The sequence below is a fragment of the Pelobates fuscus genome, chromosome 2 (genome assembly GCF_036172605.1).
Source record: "Pelobates fuscus isolate aPelFus1 chromosome 2, aPelFus1.pri, whole genome shotgun sequence".
Taxonomy (NCBI): domain Eukaryota; kingdom Metazoa; phylum Chordata; class Amphibia; order Anura; family Pelobatidae; genus Pelobates; species Pelobates fuscus.
The window spans coordinates 344,978,220-344,995,790 of NC_086318.1; the positions used below are offsets into that span (position 1 = coordinate 344,978,220).

A 17,571-nucleotide genomic window follows, 5' to 3' on the forward strand; every position below is an offset into this window, starting at 1 on the left:
TATACAAACTGCACTTTCACTGGCTGGCAATTAGAACACAGAGTAAATTGTTACCTTAGTAAGGTTGTTTAATGCTAGATACTGGGAAGACAGCTGAGACACTCTGTGTGCAAAGCTTTTGTTGGTAGACTGTCCTTCCCTCAGTTGTTGAGCTTTCTCTTTTAGCCTGGTGATCTGTGGCTCATGGCAGCTTATTTCTTCCAGGATAGACTGGAGAGCACAAGCACATTTTGATAGAGACAGAAAAAAGCATGCAACAAGAGTGCAAGACAGGATACAATGCAAAGTTGTTATAAATAACATTAGCATGCACATACATAGATGCCATCCAATGTCACTGTTTCGGTACCTTCAAGTTATCATATACATATCACCTAGTGCATTAATAGAGTTTATATACTGAACCTCAATGGTGGCGAGTTTGACAAGAAAATGGACAAAATAGAAAACTGGAAAAGTTCTCCAACTGATTTACGCGTCTGCTTTGGAACCCTCACAATCCTCATGTCAATTTTCCCCAATTCGACGATGAGTGATTGAACGTCATTGTTTATCACTTTCACACTAATTCCTTGAATGGTACTACTTTTGCTATTAAGAATATACATTTGTAAATAAAATGTATACTTTATTGTAAGAAGGTATCTTTCTACTGCCACTCCAAGATTTTCTTTCTTAACATTTTTTTTAAATTTGTAAATGTTGATATATTTACATTTTACTAATCTAGAATCTTTGCTTGAATTGGCTCTGTGCCTCACACATACATAACATCCACATTCTTTAGAAACTAAATACTGGCCAAGCTTATAAATGTATTAAGATTATTACTGGCCATAAAGTAAATAATCACTAGCCTTCTATGAAAATCATTGCTAGATAGCCACTTTACTTAAAGATTTCTTAGAACCAATTCAAAATAGTCAATGCTTTTGGACGTAACGTCCCATGCTAAAAATGCTACGTATAACGGATGGCCTGTGGGCAATTTAGCAATTTTCTCACTAATTTTAGGCTATAAACGTGACAATATTTCATGAATGTTGCCTGTATGATTTCCTGTTTATGTTGATTCTTTGATATAGCATTTATACATTGGTCATTGTAGGATGGATTCTCAATTCTGGTCTTTGTATCTAAAAAAGTGGATTTTTGGAAAGACTATCTTTGTTGAATGAGAAAAATAAAATTGAAAATAAAATTAGTAAAAATTTAAACAACGTACTGATTTAACCTAAAATGTGCCAATTAACCTGATCTAAACTTGAAAGTAGCAATTAAGTGACATGGATCTAATATTAGACAACACATAGCAACAGAGAAAGCCATTCAGCAAAACAAACATTATTGTCTTGAACAACATATATCAAACTGTGTAAAGAATTACTTTACTTCTGGCCAAATACATATATTTTATTTTGATCTTCCAACACAATTAACTGTATACATACCAAGTCTATCCAATAAATCTGTGCTGTCTATTTGTATTCAAATAATTGTTTCTTGTAAATAAATATTGTAATCCATGATGAAGATGGAGCTTCATGAATTCTAAGTTGGAATTCTAAGTTGAAGATGTACTAAAAAAGATCCGGTCACTGGGCAAAACTAATATATTGTCCATTGACAGAGGCACAAAAACACATTTTCCTACAAAATGCACCAACTAGTTGAATATAGACCAACCAATATTGATGTAATGAGTCTACAAGTAGCAAAACATGACTGATTAAAAAGCCGAACACCCAGGGACAGAAAGATACCATTACTGTTATAAATGTTATCTAAAACCTGACTGTAACTTACAATGTAATGGCTCTTTAAAATTTTCCAATCAACAAAATAGACCTGTCTATAAATAGGCTGCCTCTCGTTGTCTGAGCTGGAAATGCAGAGGTATACATTGCCATATGTCTGAGAAACGTTATCTAAAACATCTTACAATAGGTACTGTTACTGCTCGGTAGTCACATTTTTAAGCTGACACAGAGAACACAAGCAGCATATAAACATATCAACAGTTATAGGAAACATAGCAAAAGAAGAGCTGGAGAGATTCCACTGGATATCTGGTTTTACGGCATGCAATCTTTCTGTTTTCATGAGTGACCTTGGATCATTTTCTTACACCACCATTACCTGAAGCTTCTGCTGCTCTTTCCTTTTAGATGATAGGTCATGGAGACGGTTGTTGCTATCTTGCACTATTTTCTCAGTATTGTTAAGCCATTCTTGTACTGGCTCAGCACTAGTTTCAAAATCTTTCATTAGAATCCTTAAGTTCTAGATTACAAGCAAAATAGCATTACTGAAACAACGATAATATTCACAGATGAGCCAATATACACATGTAATCTCACGTGAATATATTTTAAAGGACCGCTATAGTCATCCAGACCACTTCAGCTCAATGAAGTGGTCTGGGTGCCAGGTCCCCCAGGTTTTAACCCTGCAGCTGTAAACATGTCTTGCTTCCACGACGTTCAATCGCATTGAGCACGTAGAACATCCATAGGAAAGCATTGAGTAATGCTTTCCTATGCGCGGTTTGAATGTGCACGCAGCTCTGGCTGCGCATGCACATTCGGCTCCACTCGGGAGCTGACATCGGGGGCCCTGAGGGTGGGAGGGGGGGGACCTAAGGACTACAAGTTTGTTTTCGTGGCACTATAGTGGTCCTTTAAATTTTTGCTGTATCTCTCGTGCAGATGGAACTTGCTGGCATTTCGGATCTGGACTGCCTGTACGGGTGGGACCAGTCTGATATGCTTAAGATATGTGCTCTCTGGAATGGCACAAGCAAGCAAAAACTATTTTGAGACCTGAGCTGGGATTTACCGAAGGGCAAGCTATTGAGTCACTCTTTTTTGTCAGTTCTCATTTTTTCTTTTTATATTTTAAGTTTTAATAATTTCATAACTAGTGGGCTAAGTAACTGCATACCCAAGCTGCTTTCAAAGGTTTGATAGTATAGAATTGAAGGGATTAGGAAAATCCTGATTTGTGCATTTGCAATTTCAGAAAAACAACACACTGGGGAATATTTATCAAAGTATGAAAAATCTTAAGGATAAGGCTAAGTTTTCCGAATCTGTTTAAATAAGGGCAACTTGATCAACCTTGTGTTTTAGCCATCTATATATTTCCATTTGATCATTTGTAAGAATGAATTTTAAGATAGGATTAAAGTTACAATACAGCTATTGTGTTATAAACATACACTATAGGAGCCCGTTTCCTTTCTGTCTCACTTTATTTCCTAAATGGGAATGTCAGCAAGATTACATTGCTTACATTAAGGACCGGCAAAGTGTGTCAGAATTCCAAACAGCAGTTTCCCTCATTTGAAAAGATATAAATAATGATTAACTAGTTCCATTCAATTTTAGCTTCTCATATAAAAAAAAAAAACGTATACAGAATGTCAGTGTTCTACAACATACATTTTATAAAATTGTAAACTTCCATATTGCATTGCTGCGATTCATTTACTGATTGATTTTGTCTCTGATGCATGTGAGTGAGAGTTGTATAAACAGTAGTGGAGAGAAATGGGTATTTGTTATTTGTATTCCCCAAATGGCACAAGGATCCCTGTCAGCAACACACTTGCTACGCACTATGCACTTTATAGTTATGGTACCTCTAGTGCTGATTCTTTTTCATGTAGAGATGAAATGAATGCTTTCCAATCATCTTTAGCAGTCAGGACCTTTTGTCGAATACTTTTCACTTTCTCCTGAGGCATAATACTGCACAGCAGTTCACCCCTTGATGTCACAGTTTGTAATTTCTGTTGGCCATTTTCACTTTCAATAAGACATTCCTAACCCAAAAAGAATTGTTGTTAAGTGAGGAAAAAAATGAATATTAAAGAGAGGGATTTTTATGTGACACCATACAGAGAAATTCCCATTCCCTCAAAATAGTACTCAATAAAAAGAATCAAAATACCATACTTCCCAAGTGTCCTTTGTTTAGGAGGAACAGTCCCTGTCAAAATACCATACTTCCAAAGTGTCCTTTGTTTAGGAGGAACAGTCCCTGTCAATATACCATACTTCCAAAGTGTACTTTGTTTAGGAGGAACAGTCCCTGTCAAAATACCATACTTCCCAAGTGTACTTGTTTAGGAGGAACAGTCCCTGTCAATATACCATACTTCCCAAGTGGCCAATTTTAGGGGGACAGTGCCTGTTTTGGCTCCAAATCCCCCTGTCCCTCTTTTCTATACTAATGTTTCTTTTTTTTTCTAGGTTATCCATATTGTTGGTGTTTCTGATTGTACAACAAAGCTCCACAACAACAATACTCAACAGTACACAGCAATAATCCTACTCCGTAATGTGTCTTTAAACTACAATAATGTGTTTAGCAATCAGTCTGTGTAAATAAGATACATTGTCTGTATTCTAAATTACATTTGAGTTGCATAAATTATTAGTAAGTCACATATATTTCCTTAGACCAGCCCCGCCCATGACACCACCCCCACTAACACCCCTAAAATTAAAATGTCCCTCTTTCTTAATTTTGTTGGGAGGTATGAAATAATAGTATTTATAGCAGATAACACTGATATTTATCACATGTAACATCTGTTCTTGCCGTACACAGACCGAGAGAAAGGGTAAACATAGAGTAACTCACTTCAATAGGCAATGAGTTCAGCACTCAGCAGTGCTCCAATTATGTTCTAAAGCCAGGTAAACACTGTATATACTGCAATCAGCTGATACTCACCAGTCTCTGCGGGCACTCCTTTAAAAATAATCATTATTAAAAAAATAAATAAATAACATACTTGTAGGAAGTAAACATACAAAAATAGTTATCATAATTATCTAATTTTTTTGTTGTTGAGGTTTTAGAAAACAAAATTCACTTTTTAGTGGAGTTTCCACGAACACTGGTGAGTGTCAGCCGAGTGCTGTTTATAGAGTGTTTACCTGGCTCGAGAACTTTTTGTTCTTCACAAATATTGTTACATGGATGAATATATTAATTTTATTACATAAAATGTAATAAATGTGTGACAAAGCATATTAGCAGTATTTCGGTGTTGTTAAAAGGTTAGGAAGAATCAGTTTTTGCTAAATTACATTTCGGCTGCTATTGGAGCAAGCCACTAATACATAGAATTAAATGCAATCTAAGCATCAACAAATAATGTCAAATGATCTGTTTATGGGATTTATTAACTAAACTTTTAGCTACTAGAAAACCTCTGCAACCAGGCTGTCAACTCGAGTAAACAGATCACATCTCAAGGCTTTGTCCTCCACAGTCTCAACATTTAACCCCTTCAGGACGGAGTCAATAGTGCACATTCTGATCAAAACAAAACGTAAACAAAAACTGGAATTTGCGCTATATGTCTGTTCACCCGTAGTTCCCCTCTTTCATATTATATGCACCCACACTTATTATATATCATTTTGTTCAGGAGAAACAGGGCTTTAATTTATCATTAACTATTCATATATGTAACATAATTCATTGTGAATAAAATTTAAAAAAAATGAGAGAAAATAAGATTTTTTTTTTTATTTGTATTTCCGTCTGACATTTTAGCTGTGAATGTCATAATACTGTTAGGTTTTACTGCACAAAAATGCACATATTTATAATCAGAGATGTCTCACGAGTACAACATTACCCCCCATTAACAGGTTTTATGGTGTTTTGGAAAGTTACAGGGTCAAATATAGAACGTTCCATTTTCAAATAGAAATTTGCCAGACTGGTAATGTTACCTTTGAGACGGTGTGGTAGCCCAGGAATGAGAATTACCCCCATAATGGCATACCATTTGAAAAAGTAGACAACCAAAGGTATTGAAAGTGGGGTATGTTTAGTCTTTTTTAGTAGCCACTTAGTCACAAACACTGGCCAAATTTAGCGTTCATATTTGTTTTTGTGTTAAAAAAGCAAAAAACGAATATTTGGCCAGTGTTTGTGACTAAGTGGCTACTAAGAAAGACTGGACATACCCCACTTGCAATACCTTGGGTTGTCTACTTTTGCAAATGCTATGCCATCATGGGGGTAATTCTCATTCCTGGGCTACCATACGCTCTCAAAGGCAACATAACCAATCTGGCAAATTTCAATATAAAGAAAATGAAATGCAAGCCTTATATGTGACTCTAACTTTCCAAAACACCATGAAACCTGTACATGGGGGGTACTGTTATTCTCGGGAGACTTCACTAAACACAAATATTAGTGTTTTAAAACAGTAAAACATATTACAACAATAATATAGTCCATAAAAGTGCAGTTCGTTTGTAAAAAATGCAAAATACTTCACTTTTACTTAAAATATCATCATTGTAATACAATTTACCAGTATGAAACACTAATATTTGGGTTCAGCGAAGTCTCCCGAGTAAAACAGTACCCCCCATGTACAGGTTTTATGGTGTCTTGGAGAGTTACAGGGTCAAATATAGTGCTTGCAAATTAAATTCTCTGCACTCCCTGTGTTATCAGGTATGTCAATCAAATTTTAATTAATCAAATCACCTAATTATGTTAAAAGATTACTTAAATATACACGTAGAATTTTAATATATATGCATTTATAGGTATTTAAATTCTACGTGTATACTAATGTAATCTTTTATGTAATTATATGTATTTATCTATATATATATATTTGCGGTTATTTGCATTTTATATATAGAATGATATATATAGAATGTCATTCTAAGTGTATTTTGTTACCAATATATATATATTAATAACAAAATACAGTTAGAATGAAATTACATATGGATATATAATTTATATAAAATTTTGTTTTAATATTTTATTTATTAATTTTATTATTTTATTTATTTATTATTGTAATTATACGTATTTATATATATAATATATGTGTATATATCTATTATATATATAATATATGTATATCATATATATGTAACGTCATTCTAAGTGTATTTTAATACTAATATATGTACTTATATTAGTATTAAAATACACTATGTATGACGTTAAATATATATAATATGTATATATATTATATATATAATATATATACATATATTATATATATATATAAATATATTTATTTTAATTTTAAACATGTCTAATATTTGTTTTACACTACCTACCAGCAGGGGGACTGTCTGATATACCTACCTACCAGCTATAGGGGGCCATGTGATCGCTCTTTGAGAGCGATCACATGGCCCCCGGGGGCTTCTTTTGCCGTGGGGGGGCTGTCTGGGCTGTGAGGCAGTCCTCCCGAAGCGGAGCGCCGGGAAGGTAAGTATCCCAGGTGCTCCAGGGCAGCAAGCCGTTACGACGTTCTATGCCGTCGCAACGGCTTTAAAGCCCACTTAAAGCGCGACGGCATAGAACGTCGTAACGGCGTTAAGGGGTTAAAGGAACGTCAGCTAAAAAACTGACAAGGTTTAGGTCGATTTAAAATCGTTGCTTGAAGCTGGCCTATGCAAGGCTGTCTTAACACATGGGTACTAGGCAGTTTCCCAAGGGCCCCACAAGCATAGTGGCCCAATAGGCTTGCCTGTTAACACGACCCTGAGCCTTTACAATCTCTCTATGGTTTTTCAAAACATCTTTCTGATTTGGCAAAGTGTGTCATACCTGTATTTTCTCAAGGTTGGAGGAGGCTTCAGAAATACTTTGCGGTATGTCAAAACACTTGGCGGTAGTAACCCTGGAGTTGATCAACCACTGCTGGAAGTCTCTGTAGGCGGCTCGGAACAGTTGTTGCAAGGCATGCTCTTTATTTTGACAGCCTTTTGTAGCTTGTAAACAGAGACTTGATAGAATGAGAGAAATTAGCATTTATTTATTCAAATATGGATTCCCAAAAGGTAACAGTTAAAATAAAAGGTAACAGTTCAAATGTTTGACTACAAACAAACTACTAAACCATTGAGAGCACAAGGGTCAAACGTTACTTTTTAAAGTCTAGGAATATGACATTTACAAACATAGACCTAAGTATGCCCTCTCCTATCTGAGATGTTGAAATTAAGCTCCTGAATCTGATGTTGTATTTTGAGGCTCCAGTGGGTAAGTAATAAAAATGTATGCATTGGCTTGGAGTTGCATTAACTTAAAGGGACACTATAGTGTCAAGAAAACAAAATCGGTTTTCCTGACACTATAGTACCCTGAGGGTTAAAACCCCTTCAGTAGCTCACCTAATTCCAGCGCCGCGCTCCCTTACCTCTCCTCTCCCGCCGACGTCAGCATACTAGTCCAACCTCACAGGAGCCGAATGCGCATGCGCGGCATTGCCGCGCGTGCATTCAAAGTGTCTCAATCATTGCAGATGCGCCTCTAGTGGCTGTCTGGAAGACAGCCACTAGAGGCTGGCTAAACCCCAAATGTAAACATAGCAGTTTCTCTGAAACTGCTATGTTTGCATCTGAAGGGTTAAAACCTGAGGGACCTGGCACCCAGACCACTTCATTGAGCTGAAGTGGTCTGGGTGACTATAGTTTCGCTTTAAACCTTCCCCTTACTCATCTCCACCCTCCCTTTTCAGGAAAACACTGTTGCTAGTCAGAGTATCTCTTCCTATCATGGTTCTCTGCCCAAAATAAAAAAACCAAAAAAAATAGCTAAACCTGTTCCAGCGTCAAAGTTTTCCTTGCAGCCCAACCCTCCTCTGCTGATGTCCCTTCCACTAATTTGTGGAGGACAGACATCCAAGATGGTGGTCTGCAGGGAGAATATGGGTAGCACTGAGTGTGGCTGAATTTCGCTTGCATGCTGTGCATGCTGACGACAAATGAGAATCAGGCACAGAATTAACAATAGCCACTCTTGTTCACGCTGGCTAATGATGCCCCAGTGACACCGCCGTAGGTAGAGTTACATCTCCAGCAGTTTACACATTGTATGTGCAGCATTTCATAAATACATAAATACTCTAGGTTCCATGACCAGTTCAAATCACTCTGTTAACATCTAACACCAACCCATCCTAATTCTTAATCTTTCACCTACTTTCTCTCCTTATTTAGAAATCTTTATCTCTTAACATCCATCCTATTTTGTAAACTCTAACATTTTGCTTTATTTCCTAATCCTAAACGATTAGCTTATGTCTCGCCATATAATCCTAAACTCTAAACTATATCTCACATCCTCATGATAAATTTTTATAAAAACTCCCTTCTCTGCTCTATTAGACTCTCGCTCATTCTCAATTCCTTTAAAAACTTACCTCTTTAGTAAAGCATATCAATTAATGGGGGAGTAAAGTCAAACAATTTGAGGTATTGAGTCCAGGAAAATGTAACATATAATCTTAACCTTTCCCTATTTGCCAATCCTAAACTCTAACCTTAGCCCTTCCATGTATCGAATTTCTTCTAATCGTACATCTTAACCTATTTCTTAATCTTAGTTCCTATCTCTAATCTTAACTCCTCATTTTATTTCCTAAACCTTATTAACCTCTCAAATGTTTCCTAACCCCTTAAAAGTTTCTCAAAAACTATGAACTTTAGTGCCTGGTGAGAAATGCTGATCCAAATAAATCTAAAGAAGTGCTCTTGAAAATACATGGACCTCCTTAGCAGAAAAACGCTATATAAAAACAACAGACAATAATTATTATAATTATTATTGCACACATTACATTTAAACTGTACCTGTTGTGATCCTTAATTAAAGCTGAGACTTTTGCAGAATATACACTTAAATCCTTTGAAGATCTGCAAAGGTCATTGAATTGAGTCTTTAAGTCGCCAATGGCAGGTTCTGCACCAGTGAGGGCATTCAGAGCTTCCTGCAATTACACCACATGATATGCTTCATATACATAGTTATAAATATGTCATAAATAACAACTGTATGGTACATGACTAAATACTTTGTGGTTTATTTAAAATATATACACTGATCAGTCAAAACATTCAAACCACCTGCCTAATATCGTGTAGGGCCCCCTTATACTGCCAAAATAGGTCTGATGCTTTGAGGCATGGGATCCACAAGACCTCTGAATGTGTCCTATGGTATCTGGCAACAAGACATTAGCAGCAGATCTTTTAAGTCCTACAAGTTGCGAGGTGGGGCCTCCATGGAATGTATTTGTTGCTCCAGCACATCTCACACATGTTCAATTGGATTGTGATTTGGAGAATTTGGAGGTGAAGTCAGCACCTTGAACTCTTTGTAATGTTCCTCAAACCATTCCTGAAAATGTTTTGCAGTGTGTTAGGGTGCATTATCCTGCTGAAAGAGGCCACTACCATCAGGGAATACCATTGCTTTAAAGGGGTGTACGTGGTCCGCAACAATCTCTAGGTTGGTGGTATATGTCAAAGTAACATCTATATGAATGCCAGGACCTCACGTACTCATGGAAGGTGCTTTCTGTGGTGGACAGGGGCAACTTGATTCAGCCCCATATGCAGCATACTGCAATGCACTGTGTGTTTAGCATTACGTTTTTCAGCAATTTAAGCTACCCATGACCCTGACACCGGTTCACTGGTGGTCCTTCCTTACACCACTTTTGATAGGAACTAATGACCCACTTGCTGTTTTAGAGATGCTCTGTCTAGCCATCATTATATGGCCTTTGTCAAAATCACTCAGATAATTTTGCTTGCCCATTTTTCCTGCTTCCAATGCATGAAATTCAAGAACTGACTGTTCACTTGCTGTCTAATATATCCCACACCTTGACTGGTGACATTGCAATGTTATAATCAATGACCACTGTCAGTGGTTTTAATGTTGTGGCTGATCAGTACATATATGGAAATGTTGAGCCCTGTATACAGTTTGATCAATATATATATATATATATATATATATATATATATATATATTGTTTAAACAAAACGCAAAGTAATGTACAGTAATGCTTTCTTTTTTTTTTTTTTTTTTTAATTCTTTATTTTTCTTGTGCGGTAGGTGATAACAAGCGTGCATAGCTAAGATAGCTTTTGCAGGCAGTATATACGACATTTCAAATCTTGGCAGTCAGTACAGCACATTTTTTTTTATATATAACATGAAGTTAAAGACTAGTATAAACATTAGTATATAGCTTTTCAACAAGCTAGGTCGAATGTGTTTAAAACAAGGTTAGGCTAGTTGAAGCTTGGAAATATGGTTAGTATCGGCAAACAAAATGTTCAAAGTGTTCATGTTCAATCCTAGCTTGAATTGCGTGTCTAGCTGTATGTACTTGCGATTCATGTGAGTAAGTGATAGTTGAAGTTAAAGATTGAGACGTACATAAGTTTGCTTTGCGTTTGTCATTAAGGTTAAGTGAATGGCAGGATGTTGATGAGTAGCTTATCGGTTTTCTGTGTGATTGTGATGTGTAGAACTATGCTGGGGTTAGCGTGCCTGTGTTGTGTCAGTCGTGGGATTAACCCCTGTGCTGGTGCAGTGCGTGGAGTGTAGTCAGTAGAGTGGCCTGCGATCAAGAGAAGTAAGTGAATGCTTATGTGCAGGAGTAATAACTGCCTTGTGTGATATGGAGACAGTGGGTTGCTGTGGCGGCAGCTGTAGCCTAAGGAGTTGCATGAGTGTTGGAGCTGATTGTATGGTGTGGGTTATGTATGCTAGTGCATCTCCTCAATCCTGGGAAATGACTCGAGTGAGTCTGTGGTACTTCCGCCTGGGGATGTTCAGCCGATGCCAGTCAGTGGCTGGCCGGCAGGCCTGGCAGGCACAAGTCCACAGTGGTGTATGGGCCTGTGGGATCGGTCAGTCTCTGCCGCTCGGAGGGTCATGCCGGTGCTGGAGTAGCTGGCAGCAGCCGTGAGGGGTGCTGGTGGCCCTGCACTTCGATCGGCGAACTGGCCCCCATCCGCCGCTGGTTCATTTTGGCGGTGAGTGTATAGAAGTCCTGTGCGGGTCCCTGGGGCTGAGGGGATGTTGTTTTGTTGCTCGTTTGTTCTGTAAGTACGGGGCCTTCCGGTGCAGCGCCGTTTCTCCTCTGGGGCTGGGTGCTTGAGGGGAAAGTGTTGCGGGGGAAGCCTCCGGGTGAGCCCCTTGTGAGATTTTAGGTGACTCACCCGTGGTCGGGCTCTGAGGTGTCGTTGCTTGTTTCGGGCTTCCCGCCTCCTTCTCCCCGCTGCCCAGGTCCCCCTCGTGTGTCGTTTCGGCACTGCTGGTGTCTGCTTGGGGTCTCTTGGGGCTGGTGCCGCTGGCGCCTCCTCCGGGGTAACCCCACGGTTCGAGATCTTGGCCCAGAAGTTTTCAAATAGTCGGTTTAACCTTTCCGACAGTGGAATCAGGCAGGCCTCAGATGTCGAGGTCCACGTGGCTGCCGCCATGTTGGTTGTCGTTGGCCCTGCGGCGTCAGTGAGCCGATGTCGGTACCTCCGTCTAGGGCTACATGCTGCGGGTGCCGGGATATCCCTCACCGGCAGGGGAGGTGGAAGTGGTGCCCCGGGGAGACCTCCCGCCGTTTGGGCTGCAGGTGGCTTGGGGATCGGCCGTTTCCCCTGTACCTTCTGGGTAGGCCGTGGGTAGGCCTCAGGTCTCTCTCCCGGTCGCGGACGCCCTTTTTGCTCAGGATCACGATGCATCCACTTCTCCATGTTGTATCCTCGTAGCTTGGGTGGGCAAGTTGCCTCTTTGTGGAGAATTGTGGGTTTATTATCGTTTTTTGGGTCGTTGTGTCCGGAGCTCGTCCACAGTGTGACCGCTCTGTTCGGCGTTCAGGCTCCGCCCCCAGTAATGCTTTCTTTAAACGGTTTTCTTTCAAATATTTTATTCAGACAGTTCAATTTTATTAGCCATTCATATTTAAATAAAGTAGGAATAATTCACAATGCCAACAGATGTTTTGATGTCAAAGATTCCTAATAGTTCTGCATTACACAGGTATTAATCATCAGCAATTGGGATTCATTTTAGCCAAGCTAATTCATGATAATTGCTTGAATGTAGGCATTTTTTAACATAAGTCTAACAGCCATGAGTATATCCAATAAAGCTTTTATTTACTAAACAATGCATTGTGATAAACTGAAAACTAAACTGCAAAATGTAGGCCAAAATAGTTTATTTGTAAAATTTCTATAACTTGGCTGCTTTTTGTAATTTGGATTTTACGTCACTAAAATGCACTGCTTAGTAAATAAACCCATTGAATTCATGCAGAGGTCTGAAAATCAAATGAAATGTAAATATCCACATCTCTATCCTGGAACTGGATGCCTCAGTCTTGGCTCACTGTCAATCACGGTTCCCAATGTTTTCCCATTAAACGGTTAGTGGGAGAGATGAAACTCTTTTTCCGTTCTCCTCCTCATTTACAATGTGTGCAGCGTCTGGACTGCCTGGACTGGATCGTGCTGTTACTTGCTAAAACGTTTATATACATTAAAAAGAAATGGACCATCAAATGAAGAAAATGCTAACACCAACTTCATGTGGTTTTTAAAGTTTTTTTTTTTTTTTTGTCATTTCAGAAAAGTAGGAGTTACATTTTAACTTGTTTTTTTTTTCCTTTCCTATTTTTCTCTATTTTATTCTATTTATTTAATAATTTATTTTGCAAGAGAGGAACTTCCAGATCAAAAGGAGAAAAGGCATGTGTGAAAGTATGAACTTTTCAATACCTTTTAACCCAACAGTGACAAATGATGTGCTATGACTCATAATATTTGGCTAACTCCTAAAGGGGACGATAATATACTGTATTAAGTTATATTATATTACTAGGCCAATTTTTGTAAATTAATTGATTATGCTATGACAGAATACCAATATGAATATACGCATAATAAGTGAGCTAAATAATCCAAGTGTAGATAATTTTTTTTTACTGAAAGAACCATAACTTATATTTTAGTCTCTATGTGAAGAAAGCAGGAATAGATCAAAGTGTTACCTTCTGCCGTTGCCAGTGTTCCACTATATCTTTGTCTGTGTTCTTGCCTTCCACTTTTATTAGTTTCTGGGCCCATTTCTGTAGAAAGACGCTGAAGTCCTGAACTGCGTCTTCCAGTTTAGAGACCTGAGCGGCAAATTCTTGTTCTGAGATGGCCATTTGGCTCAAAAGAGTCTGCAAAGTGCTCTGACTCTGGGTAACATTTTCTTCCCACTGCTTCCAGTCGGCCTGAAGGCCGTGGATCTCTGTTTCCATTTGCTCACATCCACTAGCCGTTGTGTTCTGCTGCACTGTGGGAGCCAGAGTTTCAATTCTGTTAAGACGTTCAGCTCCAGTCTGTCTGGAATCTATCAGCTCCTGCAATGGAAAAATTCATTGCTATAGCAACCCGAGTTGTTTTCAGTCTTTGAGTAGATTTGAATGCCTTACAGCGGCATTGCAGAATGATTTCACAATTGGAACTTCAATAATACTAAAACAAATCTGTTTAGAACGTATATCTATAGCATGCGTTCTACTAATTTCAATCACCAATACTTATATGACTTAACAAAGAAATAATCAACACAGCATTTTACTGTTAATTGTTCGACTTTAAGACATTCACTATCAGAAGTGCAAAGTAAATTTATTAGGACGTGTACTGATTGAACTATACAAATAACAAACTAAAAATACGTTCTAAAATTATTCTAGTAAAAATATATTTCCAGTGTTCTAAATGTAGCATTACTCATTCAAACATAATACATTGTTATTGTTTTTTTTTTTTTTAACTGCTCACTATTTGCTAGAAAATTGTATGCCTTTAGAGTGAGGGTTAACACGAGCAATACGTGTGCCAGTGATTCCTACGAGAATGAGAACAGCTGTTTTTCCACTCATGTCATTTCTACTGATCTTGCCTTAATTTTTGTCACTTTTTTCTGTATGGCTGATGAATCTCCTGATGTATCAGACCATCTGTGAAGCTCTTCTTTGGCTGAGTGCAGCCAGTCGGTGAACTCATGCACTGCATCTAGATACAGAAGGTGGTCCTTCACTATATCTTCAACATTTCTCATCTTCTCCTTCAAATATAAAAGGAAAAAAATTTAGTAAATACCAGATCTTTACCCGATCTTGATATTGTTAAAATCAGGGGTGCCCAAAAAAGATAGATCACAAAATGTTTTAAAACTACAGCGTTCATCATGGCATTCTAAAGGCATGCAAAGCATCTTGGGAGTTGTAGTTCTGCAACATCTGGTGAGCTACATTTTGGGTTTACCCCTGGTTAAAATAAATTGTGCTTCAGAGTTAGGCATTACACTTTAGAAATTTATTTAACCCTCCTTACGCAGATTTAGTCCATCCTTAGGCCATTTAGGCCAGGCCACATGTATAACTATATAAAAGCTTAGCCACATATTTTGCATATTTAATATATATATACACAGAAAGTCAGGCCAAGTTTCATCATTATGGTATATTTTATTATACATAAAAAACATGAAACAGTGCCTTTTTTCTCAGGACAATGTCAGAGTTATTCACTAACGTGAGCTTTATAAGGTTCAAGATGACTTTCAAATTTAAGGCAAATGCAACCAAACTGGAAGCATAGCTGACTTTGAGAATCTTTGGCCTTAAACTTGAATTTTGCTTTGAGCACTTTCTTTAGTGTATAAATCCATTATGTTTCAAATTAATTGACACATCATGTGACAAAATGTAATGTTGTAAATATATAAAAAAATATATATAATTTGCACAGTCCTATGTTACATTATCATTTTATAGTATTGTATAGTACCATTGTATAGTACCATTGTACAGCGCTATGGAATTTGCTGGCGCTATATAAATATTAAAATAATAAAATAATAATAGTAATACAAGAAGATGCTATATATGAGTTTCTGCTCCCTAAATAAACTAGTATCACAAGCTTGCAGTTTATCCGTCTGGGCCGACATTGTTTACAGTGTAAATATAATTTGATTTATATATATATTTTATGACACTAATTACAACCATACTGAATTATTTTATTTGATGTAAGGCGTGAATGATCATTGTGACAGGGCAGGGTTTGTATCTTTAATTGGTGGCAACATGGGAACACAACAAATACATGTATGGAGTAGACAAAGTTAAATGCAATTTGTTAATACATCAATGTCCTATTAAATAAATATACGTAGTATCCACTGATGTAAATGTAAATTTAGAATGAGAAGTGTGCAAGGAGCCATAATAACAAAATGGGGGAACTAGAGGTAATAGCATACACTAAACAATGTGATATTATAGGTATAACAGAAACATGGTTGGAAAGATAGGAAAAACAAGAAGGGTGGTGGGGTATGTTTGTATGTCAACCATGAGTTAAAGTCAAATCTTAGGCATATGGCGTGTGGCGAGGAAACTTTGGAAGCCAAAGAAAAGGAAATCAATTATTGGTTGGGATATGTTATAAACCACCTAATGTAAATATTAATGAGTAAGAACAGCTTAATTATAGGAGATTTTAATTGCCCGGACATAAATTGGGATAGAGGGACTAGTACTTCAGCAAGGGGAATCAGGTTTTTGAATGTGTTAAAGGGACACTCCAGGCACCCAGACCACTTCTGCCCATTGGAGTGGTCTGGGTGCCAACTCCCACTACCCTTAACCCTGCAAGTGTAATTATTGCAGTTTTTCATAAACTGCAATAATTACATTGCAGGGTTAACTCCACCTCTAGTGGCTGTCTATTAGACAGCCACTAGAGGTCACGTCCTAGTTTCTAGCACAGGTTTCCTGTGCTAGAGCGTCGCTGGACATCCTCACGCTGTGTGAGGACCTCCAGCGTCGCTCAAAACCCCATAGGAAAGCATTGAAATTATTTTTCAATGCTTTCCTATGGGGAGACGTAATGCGCATGCGCGGCATTTCCGCGCATGCGCATTAGTTCTCCTCGGGCGGTGGGCGAGATTAGCCTCGCCCACCGGCCGACGTGATCACAAGGAGGAGCGTCGCGGAGGCGGAGACAGCGGCGAGGGACATCGCCGCTGTCCCAGGTAAGTCACTGAAGGGGTTTTCACCCCTTCAGTAACCGGGGATTGGGGAGTGGGAGGGAGAGGGACCCTCCAGTGCTGTGTGAGGACCTCCAGCGTCGCTCAAAACTCCATAGGAACGCATTGAAATGATTTTTCAATGCTTTCCTATGGGGAGACGTAATGCGCATGCGCTGCATTTCCGCGCATGCGCATTAGGTCTCCTCGGCCGGTGGGCGAGATTAGTCTCGCCCACCGGCCGACGTAATCACAAGGAGGAGCGTCGCGGAGGCGGAGACAGCGGCGAGGGACATCGCCGCTGTCCCAGGTAAGTCACTGAAGGGGTTTTCACCCCTTCAGTAACCGGGGATTGGGGGGTGGGAGGGAGAGGGACCCTCCAGTGCCAAAAAAACGGATTGTTTTTCTGGCACTGGAGTTTGCCTTTAAATGACACCTTCATGTCAAAACTGGTACAAGCACCAACTAGAAAGGATGCTTGTCTGGATCTCGTCATAACAAACAATGTTGATCTTTTCACCAACATTCAAGTAGGGGAGCATTTGGGAAACAGTGATCACAATATGGTAATTTTTTCAAATAAACTCAAAAAAGCAAAAACACGTGGGGTATACGAAAATTTATAATTTTAAAAAAGCCAATTTCAATAAGATTAGGGCAGCTCTACAACAT

At 38.5% G+C, this 17,571-nt stretch overlaps 1 protein-coding gene across 1 annotated transcript in view; it reads right to left on the reverse strand.

Moving 5' to 3' along the window:
- Positions 1-17,571, reverse strand: part of SYNE1 (spectrin repeat containing nuclear envelope protein 1) — a 389,325-nt gene that overhangs the window by 187,492 nt on the left and 184,262 nt on the right. The window contains exons 52-58 of the mRNA XM_063443606.1: positions 14,764-14,928; positions 13,859-14,215; positions 9,645-9,781; positions 7,618-7,795; positions 3,644-3,826; positions 2,140-2,283; positions 55-210 (exon numbers count right to left, since the gene is read on the reverse strand). Of these exons, the coding sequence (XP_063299676.1) occupies positions 55-210; positions 2,140-2,283; positions 3,644-3,826; positions 7,618-7,795; positions 9,645-9,781; positions 13,859-14,215; positions 14,764-14,928 (1,320 nt within the window). The remainder of the gene's footprint in view (positions 1-54; positions 211-2,139; positions 2,284-3,643; positions 3,827-7,617; positions 7,796-9,644; positions 9,782-13,858; positions 14,216-14,763; positions 14,929-17,571) is intronic.